Genomic DNA, 23,043 nt, shown 5'->3' on the forward strand with positions numbered 1-23,043 from the left:
AGGCTATTTTAATCTTGTTTGCTGTAACTAAACCAACCTTCTTAAGTTCCGATAAATGAGACGCGTTCACCCTTGTCACATTGACGATTATACTCATCATTTACCAAGCAGTGGGAGGTGGTTACCACGTGCTCTGTAGTTACGCGACTAACCAACTTAGGTCCGCTACCTCTAGGTACGAACATTGTTGATACGGATTCCAACGTGATTGGGTATACGTACCGATAAAAATTATTAATTATTCGTCAAATTGTTCATTAAATTAATTAACTTAAACTTAAATAATTATTTATTAAAATGCAGAGTTAAATACTTTTAATTGTTTCACATAAAGTAACTTTCACTTATCATTTTGACATCTTACTCGTAGATTATCTGGTTGGGAAGAGATTCCTTGTGTATGAAAAAAGTGTTTGATGTGTGAATGCATTATAATCAAGAATTAAGATTGAATAAAAATCAAAAATAATAACAGTTCGTCAAATAGATGAAAATGTCGTCTAACGACAATGCCAAAGTGTCAGATTCCGGCTATACAAATACTTGTGAAAACAGTCAATCTCATGGAAGGTGAGTCTTCAATTACTGATATAAAATATAAATATTTAAAATAATAATTACTATTATTTACAATAAAATTATTTTTTGATATTACTATTAATTATCAAAGCTCAATTTATTCAAATTATATTCTATTACATTTAAATAATATTGTATTGGTTTTTTAAAATTATTTCTTACAAATATCAAATTATTTTTTTTATTTTTTAAATTATTAATTAATTTAATTATTATTTTTATTATTTACTTTGTAAAGTTGTAATAAGATGATAGATTTTTTTTCTCAATTCATTGTTCATAATTTATTCTGAATGATTATTCGAATAAAAATATAATGGATTTGGTATTATTGGTATTAATCTTCCACCAAAATAGCATTGATGATACTAAATTGATCTGTTTATTGTTTTTAAAATAAACATTGTTAAACATCATTGACTATTGTTGTCAATTAAGCTATTTAACTGGATGTTAATTACAGATAAGTTATATTTGATTAAAATTGAAAATTGTTTATCAATATTATTAGTCTATTAGATAAACTTATATGACATACATTCTAATAATTGAACATCTGAGTATGTAATTGTTTTCAATTGATTGAGATATTTTAAAGTAGTATGCTTTTCCAGCTATAATATTAATTCAATTGTTGAAAATAAATAATAAGTATCAATGATGACCGTGACCTTTTCCAGTAAAATCTATTCAAAACGGTGACTTTGATGATTTTCCATGGAGTTTTTACTTGCATCCAACTATAAATATACCAATTGAGTTAAGTGTAGGAATCGATAGATATGTAGCTCCATTTATTTCTAGTCACGGGGCATCAAACGTGAGCTTATGAATCTCTTATGTAATTTTTTCCCTCCATCGAAATAATATTTCCAACAATTTTACTTTTTTTGCAGAGAGTATTCTTATTTTTTTTTGTTCAATCAAAAACAGATAAGTTATAAATAACTTGGAAAATATAAAAGGTTGATGTTAAATATTTTTTTTTTCTCAACAAACCTTTTTCCAATTATTTGAATAAAGTTTTTGATACATGTACTTTCATGTTCATTTTAATACTTTACATTTTTTTTTTCTTTTCAGTAGTGGAAGTTCTCTCTCTAGAAATAGCAATCAATCTGAGAGTAGTGGTTATTGTGATGGTCATCTTTCCAATTTTGGTTTTAGGTAATTCGTTCAATTTGAATATACATGAAGTAAGAGACATTATTAGATAGAACAGAAGATAATTATCGGTCCCGATCGATTAATGTGTAAATATTATCACATAATCATTCCAACTAATGAAAAAAAGATAAATATTCAATTTTTTACTCTTCAATTATTCTCTTGAACCAAGTATACACATTATAATAAAATGTATTCATTAAATTTTTGGTTAAACTCATTTATTTATCTAAGTATTTTAAAATTGATTGCATAATAATTATTATTATTACAACATTCACAACTGATCAGTCTGATTGATCTAAATGACAATCCAACGTTAGGTAAACGTAAATAAATAAGTTGTGCAATATGATATTCTAAATTTGGTCAATTTCTTTGTTAAAGTAACCCTTACGTTTCTAAGAATAATACATTAAAATTGACAATTGATTACCGGTAGTTCTATTCAGGATGAAAATTGAAAAGGAAAACATTTTGTAAGGTTATGAGTAATATGAAGAGAAGTAAAGATTCAATAAATGCAAGTGAGATAAGTATGTATTGTCAACTTACTACACTAACAAATACCAATGATCTCCACTGTGTTCATATACATCTAATCATAGAGCATCGTGTAGTGATGTAGAAACACGTGGACTGCCACGTGCTTTTTGTTGAAACGTGTCAAATAAGAATCCATCCATGGCTGGTAAAATTTCCTTGAAGACTGAGAAAAAAAATGTTTTAATGAAGTTCCATTCTCTGTTTTTATTTAAGCTTATTAATTAATTACTATCGTTATGTATTTTTCTATCATAAAAACAGATCAGTAATACACTAATTGAATTTTATTAGAAATATTTTCTTTTCAAAACAATTGATAACCTATTAAAACTTCAATAATTAGATTTATCTTTTCAAGCTACTGGAAAATTAAGAATTACTTTTATTGAACAAAAATTCATCAAATATCTTGAATGACTCTTATTTATATAATAAAGGTATTTATTTATTTATTGTCTTCAAAGTTATTCAGATGAATAATAAAACTGCTTCTTTGCAAAAATAATAAAGAAGTTGAAAGTTTAATTTTTTGCCTAATTTCTCTCATATGATAAGAGTTTTTATTAACATCAATCAAAATGATATATAAAAAGTGTTTAAAAGGTCCTATTCTCTTGTTGAAAGAAATAAATTTTTATTAATAAAATGTGCATAGATATCAATTAACCTAATCTGTATTAAATACAATGATAACAATTATTATTATATTTCTTAAGCAATTTAAATACTTTTTATTGTTTTCTGTAAAAATTTTTATTATGGAAATAGGACCTTTTGATCAAATACTCCTCATATATTTTGAATATAAAAAAATTCATCAAACTAATTATTATTTTTTTTTTTTTTAGATTTAATTGGCCTAGTTAAATTATAATGGATGAAATAGATCAGTTAAATGAAAAGGAGTTAAAATATATGGTGATAATTATATAAATAATACATAAAATAAATGCGTATTGATAGCATTGAAAAGAGTTAAGTAATCTGGATACGAAAATAAAGCATGGATGAGTGTTAAAATTATTAATGCTTATTCAACTCATTAGAGCAGTATATGTAAAATTAAAATCAGCTAAAAATATTACTTAATCATGTAACTTTCTCGTAAATATCAGTCTATTGATATTGGAAATATAATATGTAATATATATTTATTATTATATACAAAATATATCCTGGATTTGAATTTAGCTTTATTAGCTAATTACTTGTAATTCTTGCTAAATTAGTATCTCAAGTATTTATAGAATTTCTCTTGTTTTACAAAAACCTTGGAATGTTATGAGTTTATAACTCTGAATTTTCATTGACATATAGTTATCTCAATCTTGAGAAATCTATATTATTTATATAAGATATTTTATGTAAGTTTAAAGTAGACAAAGGAAGTTATTATTATCTATTGACTTTTTTTTTCTTTACAATTGTGGGTACCAAAATGATTATTTAGAATTACACACGTCATTAATATCAAGAATTAGCATAAAGTTGACTCAATATGCATGTGAGTGCCTATGACCTCTGCATCTAAATAGTATGAATCGACATTTGATTTTATTATGATGAAAAATTAGTCCACGTGTTGAAAAAAAAACATTGAAATTATTTTTATATACAATTATCCATCAATCATTTATCTTTTTATAGATGATAAAAAATAAAAAATAATTATATAATTTATTTTACTTTTTTTTAATTTTTTTTTTTATTAATTTTTACGTCTATCTGTAGCTTACTTTTATGTCAATACATAAGTCATATCTATAATTATTTCAATAAGTTTTTTACTCAAAGACTATGAACTGTATTCAATTGAACAGGAAAGTATTTATATTGGAGTATTTTTTTTTTTTAATTCATAATTTATATTTTATGGAATATTAATTAAAGTGAAATCAATTCTGTAGAAATGAATTATTACTTCTTATGTTTGTTTATAAATAACCTATAAATCATTCATCAACTATTTGAAAAGGAAATTATGAATTTTAGCATTTTTGTTGTTTTAGAATTTCATATTGGAGTATGGTCATTACACAGTAAAAAAAAAAGGAAACAAAATACATTTTTAAAACGTATATAGATAAAAAACCAATATAAGAGTAAACAAACACTGGAAAACAGTTGGAAGACAAAAGTAAACGAAATTTATTCGATCGGGGTCGGCGTATATATTTATAGGGATAAAATACTAATAAATAAACAAATATAGCAGTGGAGAAAAAATGATACAATTTGTCTATGAATTGTAGAAATGAGGCTCTTCCACAGCCAATCAGTACGAAAAAGGAAAAAGAACACAAAAAGAAGAAATCCAAGACATCAACTACCATTACCAATGATTCTAAACCAGTACCTGAAGATGCTGGTCAACAAACGAACACTGGAACATATTCTTCAGGTTCTAATATGTCTAATCAAACGCTAAAAAAATCAGGTTGGTGGCTCTGATAAGAGCAATCCTTTCCGACATAACCAAGGCACCGCTGTGACAGAGAGTAACGCGACTCAGTCATAATTTACTGAAATTGGTTTCTTCAAAATCGATGAGGATTACATTTTTTTTATGTTTATCAATCGATTTCCAACCAATGTTATTTTTATTTAAAATTTCTTTCACACAATAGAATTGGTAGAGGCAGGTAGATAATGATGGAAGCCTGAATGTCACATGCTTTACCATCATTTATTATTAGCTCTTCTGTGATGAGCACTACATAGAATCTGTACATATGCCATCAAGTATTATGAGAATCCTAACTCAGCCACGAAAATTACTTGATTTAATTTAAAATTTCCATATCCATTGATTGGCGACTAGAACTCCGTTGTGCCAAGTTGATTTCTTATGCAATTGCGTTAACGTATACACCATTAGAGAGATAAGAGCTATTAGAGTTGATTTTGTGACAACACTGTCATAACAGAAAAACAATTAAATTATTTTTAGGGTTAGGTATCTTCATATGATGAAAAAAGTGGGTCCAGGCTTAATTTGTGCCCTGACAACGAACTTCCCATTAACTGAAATCTGTAATTTTGTCATTGATTAGTTTTTTTGTTTATAACAAATTAAAATTATTATAAAATTGTTTAGTCATGTAAAGTTATTAGCAACCATATTGTATTGATACTGACCTTAGTGTTCAACAATATTAATCACTCAATAAGTAAAATCAATTTCAAATATTCTGTTCACTGAACTTATTTTACAGTCTTTTTTAAATATGATAAAATTACGAATTTCAACAACCGACCCCATTATTATAACCTCCTAATGGGATGTTAATAATAAATAACAAAACAAAACGATAAAATTTTACTCTTACATCCAGTGGGCCTAATGTCTTTCTATGAATAGGGGACATAATTCTTATTTTTGTTGATTGATACAAGAAGAAGTAGGTATTGTAGAGTTGGTGGATGCTACGGATTCTGGCGAGCACAATGGCGATTCAAACTCCATCGCTCCTAAGGGAGGACTTGGTTCTCAAACCAATCCTCTGGATAATACCGGCCTAAATGCGAATGTTAGTATTTACTATAATTAAGTCCCATCATTTGCCAATGCAAGACTATACAATAGTACAAAAAAAAAAACATGGCGACGAGACGCACTTCAGTGTTGAGCCTCGGCGTCGGTACAATATTATACATAAATGTATCAGTAATAGCACTACTCATATCAAATTGCCACTGGTTGGATCCGTCTTCCCTTGTAATTCGCCTCTAAATTACTGCTGATATTCTGTCAATTTTATATCAAAATGATTAACAGCTTAAATCTGCATGTGAACGAGGATAGTATAGGCCATTGACATATATGAAACAAAGTTTGTCCGCCATTGTAAATTTTTTCATTTGCCCTTATTAATTAAAACAAAGTTTAAATTGATAAGGGCAAATGGAAAAATTTACAATGGAATTTAACCTTTCAATTCCAAAGTTAATCCTTCAAAAAAAAAATTCATTGGATGACAAAATATTTTGATTCTCAAATAATTGGGTTTATAAATTGGCTGATATTCATTGGCTCTTGATGCGAATTTTTTTGGAAAAAATGTTGACAAAAATGAATTATTTGATGATGGTAATGATGAATATTGAGTATTGGCATTAAAAATACATTGGATGTAAAAATAAAGCTGAGGAGCATGAAATAAATGTGAATAATAAATGTCTCTGTGGCTGAATGAGCGGATTTCATGGGGACGGAAATTAAATACCTACTTATAGACCAATATGTTTTGTTCATAAATAAAATGTATGTACTTTATTTAAAAGGAGGAATTCTACACTGTGGTATCATTGCACGATGGTCTAGTTGTGCAGTCAACTGCTTCCTTGCAGACAGCACTTGGATATCCGAAAGACGATTGGCTTGGCTGTTCGTTCATCGATTTTATTCACCTAAAAGACAGACCAACGTTTGCTGAGAAATTGGCTGATGGAATAGTTCTTTCCTTTAAAAATCGCAGAAAAGGTACTAGAAATACTAAATACTGATAAGATTTAATAAATGCACTATTAAGTATCATGATATTTATTTTATTTAGGTTTGAACAAATGTCAAACGAATCTATTTTGTAACTTACGGAGATATGTAGAGCCTAATGTGATTAAGAATGAAATGGACAATGAGATAAAACAAATTAGAAAAAAACAAAAAACGACTAATAATACCAATAATAGTGGAGCTACACTGCCTTATGTTCCTTTTCATTTAAGTCTGGGATTCAAACGTTTTCGTGAACGCAGACGTGAGGAAGAAAAGAAGATGATGCTGCTGACAATAACAGCGGAACCAGTATTCTCTGCATACAAAGGCATATTTTTTCATTTTCTTAAAATAAATTTTACAATGCGTTTGAGTTAATAATATAAAATTATATTTAGAACAATAAAGCATTTATAATTGACACGTCTAAAAATGAGAACAATGTTGAATACTGATACAAGTTATCTAAATTTATGTTATAACATTTTCAGCTCCCGAAGAAACGATAATATCATCAACATTTTCAACTCGACACACAGCAAGCTGTCACTTTTCTCATGTAGATGACGACGTCGTTCAGTATTTTGGATATTTACCTCAAGACATGGTTGGCCGATCTCTCTTTGACTTTTACCATCCTGAGGATTTGCCTTTTATTAAAGACATATATGAGACTGTGAGCATCATACTTGTTGCCCGCAGGACAATAACCATCAATAAGTTGAATGGAATAAATTCATAAATGCGTATATGATCTTTAATATAGGTCGTCAGACTGGATGGATCATCTTTCAGATCGAAACCGTACAGATTTGCAGTTCGAAATGGTGGATACGTTGTTCTAGAGACCGAGTGGTCATCGTACATCAACCCGTGGGAACGAAAGCTCGAGTTCGTTGTTGGCCACCATCGAGTTCTTCAAGGTCCTGTCAATCCAGATGTTTTCCAGTCTCCTGATGAAGGACAATGCAGCTTACTGACTAACATCAGCGAAGAAGTATTCAAAGAATCGCAAATAATTCAAGATGAAATTCGTGCTCTTCTAGCCGAGGTAATATCTTATTCTTAAAATGTTTAGTTTGTACGACGTAATTTTGTCATGCGACAACTGATACGTAAATTAATGAGCCAATAAAGTGCAGTGGTACTTGGTACCTTTCTGTATCTTTATTCGAATTCGTCTCTCTGTTTTTTTTTGTCTTATGAGTAGAAAATTGAAACATCCAACGGCATGAGTACATATGATCTCGTGAAGCAGTCTTCAAAGCTTGCTCTGTTCATGGAGAACCTGATGCATGAGGTCAAAAAACCATCTTCGCCTACTAAAGCACTGATGGTTTCTGAAGATAGGAACTTACCGGTGACTATTTATTTTGACCTTTTTCTGACAATACATATTAGTCATCATTAAGTTATAATTTATTTTGTTACTAGTTATTACTACAATAACTTTTTTCTATACTTTTAGTGAGTGTTTTTTTTCATTCACAATGTGAAGAATATATTACCCACACTATGATGTTCAAAAAATTTCTCTAAGTTATTAACAATTAGAATAATACAATCCTCTTATTTAGTGACAATATACTTGTGAAGGGATTACGCAATCCCTTGTTGCAGGAGCCCGATAATTTGACCGCCGGTGAAATTTCGCTTCATCATGAATATTGTGATAGCAGGTCTTCTAAAAAACCATCACCGGCTAATAAAATATCCATGGTCGCTGAGGAAAGGAGCTTTTCGGTGACTTTTTCCTTCATTATAGAATCATATACTTTTCATATACATATAATTTACTATCATTATCACGTCGTACAATAATAATAAACTTCTTGAAGCGTAAGTAGGAAATATTTCTTGTATCTTTCTCTATATAGATACAAATATTTTCTAAAATTATTAGAATATTTAGTAGTCGATCAATCTAGTTATCTTCATGTCTAGATTCGGTGAGTAAAATAACGTACCAATTTTTGTTTCGTAGAAAAGTTTTCGTTAACTCCATTGGTACTTTTTTATGTTTTTTACTTTATAAAAATTTTTTGCATGAATATATTTTCCGCACGTTAGAATTTCGTTACTATTATTGTAGTTTTTTTATGGTTATTTTTGAATAAAAAATACACCTCTGCGTGAAAAGTCACTTAACGAAGCAAATTGAAAAAATTGTATTACAAATAATAATACAATTTAAAATTATTATTATTATTAATAAAGTAACTTTATCACGCAGTGTTAAAACTACATTATTTGAACATTAAATAAACTAAACATATTTTCAGTTATTCATCAAATCTTTTGTTTAATTATTTATCTAATAAATTACACTTAAATCAGAAATAATTACGATTAAGCATTAAAATAAAACTTGCACCTTAAAAAGTAATTAAAATGATACAAAAAAGATTTAAAAGATTATTGAATGTTTTAATCAGCAGTATCAATCATAAATGGTTATTAGTTGCTACAATATACTGGTAAAGGGATCATGTAATCCCTTGTTACAGGAACGAGATAGTGTGATGTTGGGCGAAATCTCGCCTCATCATGAATACTGCGACAGTAAATCTTCCAGTGAAACTCCACCCAGTTACAATCAGTTGAACTACAACGAAACTATGGAACGATTCTTCAATAGTAAACCTCTTCTTACTGCGGTTTATGGAAGTGATGAGGAAAAAGTGCAATTAAGTGTCCCGAGTAATGATGATAGCAAAACCAGACCCAATCGTACAAGTAAGTCTATTTTTAATCTATCATCTATCAAAAGAATGATTATATAAAAATTATTTGTATTTAGAAATCATTTATACAACTTGGAATTTTTTTTTTAGCTTCCAATCCAACTCCTCCAAATCAAGATAGTGGTGGTAGCGGCAGTGGTGAAAATTTGAGCAATGATTCGATAAATCAAACTAGTTCTGGCAAAGAAGATAATGAAAATGGTAATTCAAATGATCCTATGGGAATAGAGCATTCAAAAATGCCAATCCTTACAGAAACTCTTCTGAATAAGCACAATCAAGACATGGAAAAATTGATGATGTTGAAGCACAAAGAACGACGTTCAAATATAAAAAATAATAAACTAAATAAAGATGTTAGAATAAAAACAGGCACTCAAGATGAACAGCCTGAGCAAAAAATATTACAAGCTAAAACACAAGGATATAAACGAAAAAATAATAATATCCATGGAAATCAATCTGTTAAGGTAGTTATTGTAATAATTATACTTTTATAATTCATAAGTTATCACGTAAAATAATACAGTGTAAATTAACTGTTTTGAATCTTGAATATTTCAGGTGCTCAGATACAACGAAAAAACAAACAATTGTAATACACACAATGTATTACCGACACCTCGTAATGAAACCAAAGTAGATAAAGTTACAGTGAATCAGACATCAGCGAATGTTAACGTATGGCCACGAATTACACTTGCTACATCTCATCCGTAAGTTGAATTTTATTTTTAATAATAATTGAATTGAATAATAAGTTTAATTATAAATCATTATCAATTAATGTTATTACAGAGTAGCAGTGCAATCGAGATATTCAGCTTTTTCTCAAATGATACCTATTTACTATATGCCAGTGACACAACCAAGAAATAATGCTGTAAATGAAGCATCTCATCAAACCACGGATCAGCTTCTATCGCTTTTATCTGAACAACAGCAATCTTTTGCTACATCTTATGGGCATACTCCACTTGCAGGAGTCATTTATCCACCGGTTATTACTCCAACACCAGCTCCAATCTTATATGCACCTCCTATGGTTGTTCAAGTACCTACAGTTCCAAATAAAAATGTCCAAAAACCTGTACCACCGACAACACAAAAACTTACAGAACTAAAACGTCCAGCCAGTCAAGCTACGAGTGTCAAAGCTGAACCTGGAAGTACCATGGCTATGTCTGAATCATCGAAAAAGGTTCTTTTTGCTGAAATATTTAAATAAATTTTTTTTTTTATACATCACTTATTGAATATTCTTTTTATTATTTAGCTTTTCTCACCCGGTGATCGTTTCTCGTCATGTGTTAGTGTTGATGGTGGATGCTCCAGTCTTGCCGGTCTACAAGCAACGAACAATAATAGTCGAAGAAATAGTCAGGTTGATTCGAGCATCGAAGATTCCAGTGATTCTAGTTTTTACGGTAGTTTTTTTAATACTAGCAGCGGTAGCAGTTGTTGCCCTGAGCAGATACGAGCTAATCATTTATCAGAGGTAGTATTTTAAAATAAAACATTTTTATTATAAATTTACTAAAATTCATAAAAAAATATTATTGATTTATTTATTATGTTATACAGAGTGATGATTAAAATTTACTTGCAAAAACGGATTTATCTGGATATTTTAGAATGGTTAAAAATTTAATCTTTATATAATTACAAAACAAAACAATTTTCTCTCCAGTCACAATTTACGTAATATATTTATTATGAATTTTAATACATTTAAAAACCATGATTGTGTATTATTTACTATTAGTAAGTCATACAAATATATTTTTATTTAAAAATAAATACATAATAATCATTGAATCAGTAAAAATGTATAGTATTTATATTTAAATAATATTTTTATTTAGATAATTATTTATTTTTCAATAAAAATATAGATTGACAGACTATTATTAAATTATATTTATCATAATATTTAAACAAGTAATCATTTATGATAACATACGGTAGTGTCGTGTCTTTTTTGATTAAATTTTATAAAATTAATAATTTCAATCAGAAAATTGTAGCGAGAAGTTGCAAAGGTGACACGATCAACCGTAGACGTTTTTCAATGGTTACTGAGTTAAAGGCCAACTTCGAATCACAGACTATGCGTGGAAATCTATCAACTGCACAAAAATTAATAAAGAAACGTACTTCTCCACACTTCAATAATGAGAGTCAGAAAGAAGCAGCACCAATGGATCCACCTTGGCTACAGAATATTAAAATAACACCTGAACTCATTTATCGATACCAAATGAGTCCAAAGTCATTGAATGAAGTACTTAAGACAGACATGCAAGCTCTAAATAATCTCAATCAACCTCTTCTTGTTAACGAGCAACTGGATCAGCTTTATTTGGACCTTGAACTTGGAGGCTTCAATACTAAACTTATCTTAGATGATAGCAATAAATCCAGTGACAGTGAGCACATTCGCAACACTGAAAATCAGTCAAACGTTTCATCTCAGGTGAGAGGTTGATGGTAAATACACTTTTTTTATTTCGTTCATTTCAATGCTACTACAAATTATTGTATCACTAATTCAAAAGGTACAGATCAATTCGTAATTGCATTGTTTTAGTTCCAGCATAATTTATCTTGAAATATTTATCATTTGTTGATGCTGAATACCAAATGCAGATAATTAAATGTAAAATTTTTAATAATATATGGAAATGGCCTATCAAAGTATCAATAGACTTTAGACTGCTTTGAGTTTTCACCTTTAATTTGCTTATATACAACAACATTTTTTATTAATTTACAAACCAAAGAATAGGATTAAATTTTTTGATATTCAAGTAATAACATCAACTTGTTGTATGTAAGATGATTAAGTGATTATTTTTTTTTTTACTACTTCTACTTAACTTTATATGGATGTAAATTATTATTGTTAATTATTGTTTAAATATTTCATAAAAATTTCCTGATAAACTATTGATAATTTTCTCTGCGAAGAGAATAACTTTTAATTGATAAATAAATAATTAAATGTATCAATTCAATTATTACAGCACAGAAGTATTCAACGAGAGATGGAATATAGTAAATTGGCGATGATTTACGAAGAAAATGCACCATTACCGATGGCATAAAGAACTTTATCTTAAAAACTCAACTTAAATAATAAGTTTTTCACGTCAGTTTTATGTTCTTATATATAATTGTATATTTTTTTATTTGAAATTATTCGTAGTTATATTTTATATTTTTTAAACATTCTATTAATGTTACCAAAGAATTATTAAAAAAAAAAGTCTATCCAATAGTTAACTTTGATTTAATTATCTATAGAAAACAATTAAATATTTCTATCTATTTTTTTATTTCTTTTTTAATCATAGATAATACATATTAAAAGATAATATGAAAATATTTATCACAAAAAATTATATTTTAACTAAACAAAAAATAACCTGCAAATATTTATTTTAAATAATACATTTTAAAATAGCAGAAAAGCTAATGAATTCTTTGAGTTAATTTTAATAAACATTTGAACAATTAAATATTCAGGTAAAAATCAGTTACACCTCACGGTACTCCGTCCGATTGCAAGAATTTTAATTGGCAGCTGAATGTTTTTTTTACTTAGATTAAGAAAAAAAAAACATACTGAACACATCAGTGACTTTCACAATAACAGTTCATAAGAATTGACATTGAAAAAAAAAATATATATATACGCCTTTTTACCTCGGGACCAAAACCAATTTTCCAAACGCCTAACAAATATCAACATATTTTCATACCCAACATTCAAGCACATAAGACCTTGACATCCTTATTGAGATAATGAATTTTTTTCCGTATAAAATAATTATCTGAACAAACTATCAATACATATTTTTATATGATATATTTGTATTTAAATATACAGAATGATAAATTCTTCCATCTTGTATTCCGCTAATCCTTCAATGTTTTTACTCCTGAACATGATAATTTGATATATTTATGTTACTTATAATTATTTATATAATAATAATAGTTATTTATATTAAGCATCGTGTGAAAGCTTTTAAATGAAAATAAGGATAATTAACTAGATTTATAAACTCGTGGTATTATGAATAAAGAATAAAAGTATTGGATGATATAGAGAGCTTTTGATGTTAAACATTGCATTTAGAATTTTTCCTTAACGCAAATTTTGTTTTTTAATCGTTTATAATTAAAATTTGAGTTTAATATGTGAGTGTATTTCAATAGAAAATGTTAGCTTGATATAAATCCTCAATTAAGATTAGATATCTATGTTATAAACGTGTCTTTTAAATACACAGCGATTGCATGATAAGAAAAAATGTTTATAATTTGTGATGATGCCCTTGTTAAACTTTACTGCCGTTCTTTAAGAACTTATTTTATAAACACATTAACTGGATATTACCACAAATTTTCGATAGTTTTATTTCATTCGTGAAAAAAACCATGATTAAAAACTAACTGAAAAAAAAAAACATTTTTTCTTTATACTTTTGGGAATAAATGTAAATGATGAAATAATATTTAATCTGTTAAACCATGATATTTCTATTTTCTATGTTAATATGAATTACTATATAATTATAAATGATATTTACTATGTAATGATGGCAATTGATAACCACCATATAAAGCTAAAACGATATGGAAAATAAATGTTAGCTGTATTGGATTATATTTTTCAATCTAATATTAATCAATGAGATTCATGACACAAAAATAGATTTAATGATTTTTATTTACAAAAAAAATAGACGCAACGAAAATTAATATATGCACCTACAATTTTTTGTACAATTATTTAATTTATAATATGTGTATACTCTTATTATAAAATTATAAAATAAAAATTTATCTTAATAAATCTGAGAAAAATTAAATGACTTTTTACTTATCACCAATAAATTTTTATTATGATGAACATTTCGTATCCAATGGTTCATTGGGCGATTGAGTATTTTTAATTGAGACCTTGAAAAAAAAACAATAAAAATAGATCTGTTATTTATTCAGATGAATTATCGGCAATAATGTAGGTGAAAATTATTTAGCAAACCTCCACTTGGGATAACTCGGTGAAATGAGGTTTAGTATTCTTCAGAAATCTCCGAATGAATGGAGCAACTAGCATGGGATCAAGTTTCTTATGTCGTTCTGGGAATATGATACTGACAATGAGGCCTATACTTATTGTTACTAGTGCTCCAAAGACAGTATACCACAAGTAGCTGAGACGATAGATTGCCCATGGTTCACTGGAAAGAATATTATCAGAAAATTGGAGACACATTGTTCTATTAGGATTAAAATATTTACCCTAGTGTTGAATCTTCGGTGTTACTAAAAGTTGTATCTGGTGGTAATAATATATGTAAATTTTCTACCTGGAGAAACGAATAGGCACATCCCTCAGTTGAAACAGGTTTCTCATTAGCTCTAACAAAAATACAAACATATTATCTAATATTTTTATTTACTATTCATTACTATATTAGTACAGAGATGATATTTTAAAATAATATGAGTTACTTACTTGATGTTACCAGTAGCAATAGCAGCTTGAGCAGAGAAAGTAGTCCAGCTCATAAGTCCTAAACCGCAGAGACCACCAATCAACGCCCCCTTAAAATAAATCATTTATTTTTATTTATTTAATAAATAAGTTGGTGATTGATCAACAATATGGATATACTTTGGCATTAGCCCATGGTAATAAAACACCCATGGAGAAAATTCCTAGAGATGGTCCAGAGGTGATTGCATCCATTGCTATGGAGAACTGAAGAATATGAGTTCCTACTTTTTCAACGACAAAAACTAGACCCATACATGAAACTCCCAATATCACTACGATAAGTTTCATTGATATATCAGCTGTTTTTGTATTAAATGGTGTTTTTTTGAAAGGCTTTATAAAATCTTCGAATATTACAGCAGCCAAAGAGTTTAGTCCAGTTGATAAAGAGCTATTTAAGATGTTATAATTGTGATAAAACGTTGATAGAACTTGTATTTATTTACAAACATCATAAAGAATCGTGATTTACCTGAGTGCTGCACTAAAAACTCCTGCTACAAAAAGTCCTGGCAATCCTGGCAGTTTTCCTAAAATATCCATTACTAGCAAGGGCAATAACTGATCCTTTGCATTGACTAATTTAGTTGTTAATGGATCACAAGAGTGATACTTGGCATAAATTAGCATTCCAGCATAGCCACACATGCCAATCACGCATATTATTCCAAATATAAATATCAAGAGAGCTCTATATAAATATTAACTGTGATTATTTCTAGATTTTTATGATTTCTGATCATTAGTAAAGATCAACAACCTTCTTGCAGCTCGAAGATTCGGCAAGGAAATGTATCGTTGAAGCATATTTTGATTTATGGCAGAACTTTGCAGCCAGAGAAAAAATCCTCCGAAAAACAGGGACCAATAGGTATGTCTTGTAATTAAACTAAAATCTGTGCTAAAATTTATTAATTGATTAAATTACATTAAAGCTGAAGTTTTCTTTTAATCTAAGATTTTTTGTTTAAAGTATTTTCTTTTAAACATACGCTGGTAACTCTAATCGTCCCGAATCTAGATTTTTTCGGAAGACCACATCAACTCCACCTACGTCAATTGTTCCTTTGATGACAATTAGTAAAATGGAGCCAAACATTATAAAGATCTGAACAAAGTCTGTCCATACTACTGCTCTTAAACCTCCCTAGTAATAATAAAAATAAAAATGAAATGATATAAAATAATTAACCTTATTTAATTAGAAGTTTATTGTCACCATGATAAATGTTTACAAACCACACATGTGTAAAAAATGCACACGACACACACAAAAGGAGTAATAACATGGACATTGACACCGGTTACTACAAAAATAATTATTTCCCACTGTTATTCAGTGTTTGGCAAATAAAATGATAATTAAAGAACTACTACCTTGATTAAATGCTAGTGCTGGTACATAAATAACTATGGGAAGCCACATCATCTAGAAACGTTATTAAAAATAAATGAACCTTATAAATAGTTCATTAACTCAAAAACACTTACAATTCCAAGAAAAAATAATGCAGATCCAAGGATGCGAACTTTCCTATCAAACCTTTTTTCTAAATACTCATAAGTGCTGGTAAGTTTAAGTTCATGAAAAACAGGTAAATAAATGTACGACGTAACAAAGCCCACGCAAATAATGGCAAAGCCGATGAAAAGATAACTGGTTCCATGAACATAGATTTCTGTAGGTGTTCCAAGTAATGAAATTCCAGATATAAAGCTTGCAATTAAGCTCAGACTAACTGGAAATGTTTTCATGTTTCTTCCTCCTACAAGATATTCATCTTCTCCAGATGATTTTTTGATGAATCCAAAATAAATTCCAATTCCTCCACAAGATATCAGCATCAAGGTAAAAACAGTGTAGTCAATAATACCAAAAGTTTGCATCGAAATGCTGACTTCATCAACAGTTGGTTGATTCTGAACTCTTTCAGTCATCATTTTGAGTTATTTCAAAAATCACATACGAACAACTAATAACTATTTTGAATGCTTATAATAACTTATTCACTAGTTTTGACACATTTATAAAACTTTCTGCATCGTTTTGGTACGTTCACGGTTTGGTTGAGTGAAGTTCTTACACGAAGACAGCGATTTTCTTGTTCAATTGTCAACAACTATGAGAGCCATGACAAAATGCTCTTGTATATATGTACTTGTGGGATGTATAATTGGATAATACGACGTAAATTTGGGGAGCGAACCATATATGTATATATTTTTTTAGCCTTTCTGGGACATACAATTGTGAAGAACCTTCATTGACAAACAACACAAATATTAATAAAAAAAACTCAAAATATATTCTAATATTTTTTTCAATTGATTTATAAATGCTTTTTGTAATGAAACTTTATATTTGTTATCAATTGAAAGGCTGAATCTTTCATTGTAGCTCTTTGTGATTCAAATTAAAGAACATTCCTTAAACAAACTGAATAAATTATATTTTAAAAACCTTTTTATCACTAAGTAAATAGATCTCCTTCTAGTTTGTCAATCTCGTTTTGTTATTTAAATTGAGATAAATATTTTCATAAATAATAAAATTGCGTTTGATTCAGCCTTGAATTTGATTTATAAAATAATTAAATATATACGCATTACGTAGAAGAAATTAAATAAAATAAATATATTTTTTTTAATTAATTCCTAAAATTTGCTAGGTTTTTTTTGTAAAATTATAATCCAAACTTTTAAGATCTAATTCTAAAAAAGAACAAGTGTGAAAGGAAGATTTTCAGCTGAAGAATAAATTTGGAAAGCCAAAAAAAAACTCATACTCATTTCTTAATTGAAAATTAATTTTATCTAAACATATTTTAAAAGTTTTAACAAGTCTTGGAGCATTCAAAATACAAATAGTTACAAAATTTCGGTCATCACTACACTTTATAATATGTGTAAAATAGACTTATGTAAATAAAATAAAGATTACAAGATCTACTTTACATATTGTCTCGGTGATTGTCATGTACATTCAGGTCTAGATGGTAGTCTTACAACAGTATTAGTTGGTTTCAAAGTTATCTAGAGATATGTTGTTACAAAAAACTTCACATTCTATTTACATTGCATGATTACATAATTTAAAATACTAGCTGCTTTTTAGCTTCAGGTAATTTTTATTTAAAAAATATCTTCGATCACTAAACTTTAATTATTAAATATTTATAGAGGTTTATGCCTTTCACAACTGACTTGACATAACTCGGTAGAATTAGCATTAGTATTCTTCAGAAATCTCCGGATGAATGGAGCAACTAGCATGGGATCAAGTTTCTTATCTCGTTCTGGGAATATGATACTGACAATAAGGCCAACACTCATCGTTACTAGTGCTCCAGTCACGGTATACCACAAGTAGCTCAGACGATAGATTGCCCATGGTTCACTGGAAAATAAAATTACTATTAGGAAGCTTGAAGACATGGATTATGAAGTTGCTATAAGTGAGATTTAGCTTTAAATAATATCTTCAATACAATTAGGATCTTTTGATAATATTATTATATTATTTACCCTAGTTTTGCATCCTCAGCGTTACCAAAAACTGAATCTGGTGGTACCAACAGGTGTAAATTTTCTGCTTGCAGGAACCAATAGGTACATCCGTCTGTTGAAACTGGTTTCTCATCAAATCTAGCATAGAAGACAATTTATTGGTTATTTATTTATCTTAAAACAAAGGTTGTAATTAACCATTTGCAAATATATAGCTTGAACATTTGGTAAATCTCGATTACATGATTTAAAAATTTATGATGAAGAATTTTTATATTCTAAAATAATGAAAAGATAATTATTTACCTGATATTACCAGTAGCAATAGCAGTTTGAGCGGACAAAGTCATCCAACCCATAAATCCTAAACCAGAAAGACCACCAATCAAAGCACCCTTAAATAAAAAATTCAATTTAGCTAATTGTCAATTATGGTATGTGTATTTTTTTTTTGTTTATTAATCAATAAATACTTGAGAATATACATACCCTAGCATTGACCCATGGTAGTAAAATTCCTATACTAAAAATTCCTAAAGATGGTCCACTGGGAATGGCACTCATTGTCATGGAAAGCTGGAGTACATGAGTTCCTGCTTTTTCAACAACAAAAACTAAACCTACACATATAATTCCTAATATCACGACAGTAAGTTTCATTAATATATCAGCCTTTTTCGTACTGAGTGGTGTTTTCCTAAAAGGCTTGATGAAATCTTCAAATACCACTGCTGCCATAGAGTTGAGTCCAGTTGATAAAGAGCTAGTAAAGAAGGATTATGATAAAAGATCGATTTGATACATATATGGAGTAATACAATAAACAAATAAACACCTGAGTGCAGCACTGAAAACTCCTGCTACAAAAAGTCCTGGTAATCCTGGCAGTTTTCCTAGAATATCCATCACTAGCAAAGGCAATAGCTGATCCTTTGCATTGACTAATTTAGTTGTTAATGGATCACAAGTGTGATACCAAGCATAAATGAGCATCCCAGCATAGCCACAAATTCCAATCAGACCCAATGCTCCAAAAATAAAGATCCAGAGAGCTCTACAAAGGTATTAGCTATTAATATTCCAATCTATTAATTTTTAATCATCAAAAAATGTTAATGACCTTCTTGCAGCCTGGAGGTTTGGCAGCGAAATGTATCGTTGAAGCATATTTTGATTAATAGCTGAACTTTGCAACCATAGAACGAACCCTCCAATGACCAAAGCCCAAAACGTATGTCTTGTTAATGGACTTAAATCTGCTCTATAATTTATTCATTCATTAATCAAAGGTGAGCATCAAACTGCTATCTTTAGAATGATTATTTCAATGAAACATACACTGGTAGTTCCAGTCTTCCGGAATCGCGATTTCTTTGTATAACTACGCTTAGACCCCCTAGATCAATTGTCCCTTTGATAACGACCAATAGCATTGATCCAAACATTATGAAGACCTGAACAAAGTCTGTCCATACCACTGCTCTTAAACCTCCCTAATAATAGTGAAAATAAAAATGACTTTATATGAGTAAAGGATTTAATGAAATACGTGCATTGAATAATAATTCAATTGGTAAAATTAGAATTATATTGTTACCATGATAAATGTTTACAAACCACACATGTGTAAAAAATGCACACGACACACACAAAAGGAGTAATAACATGGACATTGACACCGGTTACTACAAAAATAATTATTTCCCACTGTTATTCAGTGTTTGGCAAATAAAATGATAATTAAAGAACTACTACCTTGATTAAATGCTAGTGCTGGTACATAAATAACTATGGGAAGCCACATCATCTAGAAACGTTATTAAAAATAAATGAACCTTATAAATAGTTCATTAACTCAAAAACACTTACAATTCCAAGAGAAAATAATCCAGATCCAAGGATACGAACTTTCCTATTAAATCTTTTTTCTAAATACTCATAAGTGCTGGTGAGTTTAAGTTCATGAAAAACTGGTAAATAAATGTATGACATAGCAAAACCCACAAGAATAACGGCAAAGCCGATGAAAAGATAACTGGTTCCATGAACATAGATTTCTGTAGGTGTTCCAAGTAATGAAATTCCAGATATAAAGCTTGCAATTAAGCTCAGACTAACTGGAAATGTTTTCATGTTTCTTCCTCCTACAAGATATTCATCTTCTCCAGATGATTTTTTGATGAATCCAAAATAAATTCCAATTCCTCCACAAGATATCAGCATCAAGGTAAAAACAGTGTAGTCAATAATACCAAAAGTTTGCATTGAAATGCTGACTTCATCAACAGTTGGTTGACCCGGAACCCAATTGGTTTTTAAACCACCAGAACCTCCGTCAGCCATCATTTTCGGTAATTCAAAAAATCACAATAAGATCATAAATAAATTATTGGAGCTTTTATAAAAAATTGTTCACTAGTTTAGACACATTTATAAAACTTTTTAAAACATTAGGCCACCACAGACGAGAACTTAGAGGCATGAAGGAAGATTTCTGTACAGCTTTGATGCGTTTAGGATGTAATAGAGCAGAATACTTATATCACGACGGCGATTTTCTTGTTAAACCGACAATAGCTATAAGTGCCATTGTAAAATGTTATAATATATATGTACTCGTGCGATGCACAATTGGATAATACGGCTTAAATTTAGGAAGCAATGCATGTATGTATATACTTAGTTGTTCTGGGATCACAAGATCGTGTAGAATCATTGAGGAAAAAAAAATAACAAGAAATTTCAAGTCACTTATCTTTATCAAATAATTTACGGAAGCGCAGAGTACAATCAACGTGACCTTTCTATATAATAATATATTATTTCCGCTTGATTTATTAACAAATTATTGAATGACCTACAGACTCCTATTGCCGATTCGAAGGGGAGAAATTTTAATAAATTATTTATACATTTCTAATTTTTTTTTTTCATCTTTTATTCTCCAAGTATTTCAATCGAACCGTAATAAATTTGTAATAATTATCAAGATTGAATCAGTTTTTATAGTCTTAAAATAATTAACCTTCATAAAATTTAGGCAAATCTTCGCTCAAAATCACTTTACGTTCAATGCCTTTGGATGTTATCACTCCAAGACGTATAACACCACCACTGCTTCCATCTCGACTCATTGCCAATGCCAAAGCTGTTGACAAATAAAACAAATTTAGCACATAATATACACTTTAATCAATTTCAATAGAGAAAATTTATTTTATTGATAATAAAATGACACCTTAAATTCACCCTTTATTATTGTTTATAAAAAAATTATAACCAACTGAATGAATGTATGAAGTAAAAAAAATGGAACAAATTTAAAGTAGATAATTATTTATAATAAGAAAAAATCAAACTTACTATTTGTTATTAATTCAACAGTTTCATCTTTTGTCATGCCAGGTTTGTAATGTGCATCGACATATCCATAAACATACGTAGATCCTGATCCACCGATTGAAATTGGTTGTCTTACACACATACCTCCAATTGGAACACTGTATACTTGACCACCTTTCTTTGAATCCCATCCAGCAACTAAAATACCGGCTACCAGGGAATCACGATAGTTGTAACATAATTCACGAAAAACATTCGCCGCAGTTTCAACCAACGGCTGGGTTCCAAGTTCCATTCTGGAATAAAAATGAATATTTTAAAACTAGCAGTTGAAGAACATACAGCATTAATTGTTAGATGATATTTTAGAGTATTGTTATAAATATGTAATAATAAGAGAATCTCTTACTGATGAAAACCTAAATGATAAGCAACAATGTCTGCAATCGCTTGAGTATCAGCAGCAGATCCTGAACGACAACAGTAAATATTGTCTGTAATTTTTGTAAGCTTGTCAGCAGTTCTGTTACTGATGTATGCCCTGGAAATAGATAATAATATCCAAGATTAGAATCACAAATCAAACAATAGAAATTTTAAAAATGAGAAATTGAACATTAGATATTTATTATGAAGTAAATAAACTCACCCAGTTGTAGCACGAGAATCTGCTCCAATAACAACACCCCCATCAAATTCGCAAGCCATAATTGAAGTCTATCGAAAATTATTCAGTAAAATTAAAGTAAATTATTTTTTTTGCAAAGATTGCTATGTCATTCTAACCTAGTGCTGTGCTGAATATTTTTATAAAAGCAAATAATTAATGAAAGAAGCATGATTACTTACTCCAGTACTGGCTTCGGCTTGTAACCAATCTGGAATTGCGGAATTAGAGGCGGTGTTCATTGTTCCTGGTAAAAAATTTTCTACAACATTCATTTTCAATCTCTGACAGAATCAAAAGCTTTGAATTTTCTACTGTTTTGCTGATTGTAGAAGCCGTGAATACACAGGCTGCAAATAGAAGAAGTACTTAGTACGCGAACTGACCTAACCTAGTAGACAAACTCTACCTTATCCAG

The 23,043-nt window shown here is 29.1% G+C and overlaps 3 protein-coding genes and 1 long non-coding RNA gene across 12 annotated transcripts; 1 reads left to right on the plus strand and 3 right to left on the minus strand.

The window, feature by feature from the left end:
* Positions 1-46: 46 nt before the first annotated feature.
* per (period) lies at positions 47-12,732 on the plus strand. Of its 8 annotated transcripts, none has more exons than XM_035084859.1 (18): positions 47-175; positions 371-570; positions 1,663-1,746; positions 4,545-4,729; positions 5,692-5,822; positions 6,577-6,775; positions 6,849-7,118; positions 7,282-7,466; positions 7,557-7,841; positions 8,001-8,150; positions 8,387-8,533; positions 9,274-9,526; positions 9,625-10,004; positions 10,099-10,250; positions 10,333-10,735; positions 10,811-11,032; positions 11,552-12,010; positions 12,561-12,732. In XM_035084859.1, exons 2-18 carry the CDS (start codon positions 488-490, stop codon positions 12,639-12,641), a joined length of 3,669 nt encoding a protein of 1,222 aa, XP_034940750.1. In that variant the 5' UTR covers positions 47-175; positions 371-487; the 3' UTR covers positions 12,642-12,732. The 8 variants fall into 8 exon arrangements, with proteins under 8 accessions (XP_034940750.1, XP_034940771.1, XP_034940760.1 ...); XM_035084880.1 differs by lacking the exon at positions 47-175 and having other exon boundaries at positions 193-570; positions 9,625-9,735; positions 9,790-10,004; XM_035084869.1 differs by lacking the exon at positions 47-175 and having other exon boundaries at positions 193-570; positions 9,298-9,526.
* Positions 1,158-5,860, minus strand: LOC118067955 (uncharacterized). The gene is made up of 3 exons (XR_004690452.1): positions 5,431-5,860; positions 4,649-5,323; positions 1,158-2,455 (listed from the first exon to the last, which is right to left on the minus strand). It is a non-coding gene; the product is annotated as an uncharacterized lncRNA (long non-coding RNA).
* A 1,629-nt stretch (positions 12,733-14,361) lies between the features above and the next one.
* LOC118067915 (sodium-coupled monocarboxylate transporter 1-like) lies at positions 14,362-21,389 on the minus strand. 2 transcript variants are annotated; one of them, XM_035084932.1, is made up of 12 exons: positions 20,869-21,389; positions 16,601-16,983; positions 16,487-16,538; positions 16,349-16,416; positions 16,102-16,256; positions 15,870-16,010; positions 15,582-15,800; positions 15,227-15,500; positions 15,068-15,156; positions 14,851-14,970; positions 14,591-14,789; positions 14,362-14,505 (listed from the first exon to the last, which is right to left on the minus strand). In XM_035084932.1, exons 1-12 carry the CDS (start codon positions 20,960-20,962, stop codon positions 14,446-14,448), a joined length of 1,854 nt encoding a protein of 617 aa, XP_034940823.1. In that variant the 5' UTR covers positions 20,963-21,389; the 3' UTR covers positions 14,362-14,445. The 2 variants fall into 2 exon arrangements, with proteins under 2 accessions (XP_034940823.1, XP_034940832.1); XM_035084941.1 differs by lacking the exons at positions 14,362-14,505; positions 14,591-14,789; positions 14,851-14,970; ... (6 more) ...; positions 16,487-16,538; positions 16,601-16,983 and adding exons at positions 17,953-18,506; positions 18,635-18,754; positions 18,923-19,011; ... (4 more) ...; positions 20,234-20,301; positions 20,372-20,423 and having other exon boundaries at positions 20,486-21,389.
* A 147-nt stretch (positions 21,390-21,536) lies between these two features.
* Prosbeta1 (proteasome beta1 subunit) lies at positions 21,537-23,002 on the minus strand. The gene is made up of 5 exons (XM_035084981.1): positions 22,808-23,002; positions 22,608-22,675; positions 22,368-22,499; positions 21,980-22,254; positions 21,537-21,764 (listed from the first exon to the last, which is right to left on the minus strand). The coding sequence occupies exons 1-5, from the start codon at positions 22,898-22,900 to the stop codon at positions 21,637-21,639; spliced, it is 696 nt and encodes a 231-aa protein (XP_034940872.1). The 5' UTR covers positions 22,901-23,002; the 3' UTR covers positions 21,537-21,636.
* Positions 23,003-23,043: the final 41 nt, after the last annotated feature.

This window comes from Chelonus insularis, unplaced genomic scaffold (genome assembly GCF_013357705.1).
Source record: "Chelonus insularis isolate UGA/USDA-ARS -01 unplaced genomic scaffold, ASM1335770v1 contig_128_pilon, whole genome shotgun sequence".
NCBI lineage: Eukaryota > Metazoa > Arthropoda > Insecta > Hymenoptera > Braconidae > Chelonus > Chelonus insularis.

Bases quoted from the DNA above. Each gene is read 5' to 3' on its own strand.
- per (XM_035084859.1), top strand. From the start codon at position 488: ATGAAAATGTCGTCTAACGACAATGCCAAAGTGTCAGATTCCGGCTAT. The intron at 11,033-11,551 runs GTAGTATTTTAA...AATTTCAATCAG, and splicing joins GAGCTAATCATTTATCAGAG to AAAATTGTAGCGAGAAGTTG. The intron at 12,011-12,560 runs GTGAGAGGTTGA...CAATTATTACAG, and splicing joins AGTCAAACGTTTCATCTCAG to CACAGAAGTATTCAACGAGA.
- LOC118067915 (XM_035084932.1), bottom strand. From the start codon at position 20,962: ATGATGGCTGACGGAGGTTCTGGTGGTTTAAAAACCAATTGGGTTCCG. The intron at 16,011-16,101 runs GTATGTTTAAAA...AATAAATTTTAG, and splicing joins GGACGATTAGAGTTACCAGC to CACAGATTTTAGTTTAATTA. The intron at 15,801-15,869 runs GTTGTTGATCTT...ATATTTATATAG, and splicing joins AATCTTCGAGCTGCAAGAAG to AGCTCTCTTGATATTTATAT.
- Prosbeta1 (XM_035084981.1), bottom strand. From the start codon at position 22,900: ATGAATGTTGTAGAAAATTTTTTACCAGGAACAATGAACACCGCCTCT. The intron at 22,676-22,807 runs GTAAGTAATCAT...AATTTTCGATAG, and splicing joins AAGCCGAAGCCAGTACTGGA to ACTTCAATTATGGCTTGCGA. The intron at 22,255-22,367 runs GTAAGAGATTCT...TTTTTATTCCAG, and splicing joins TATCATTTAGGTTTTCATCA to AATGGAACTTGGAACCCAGC.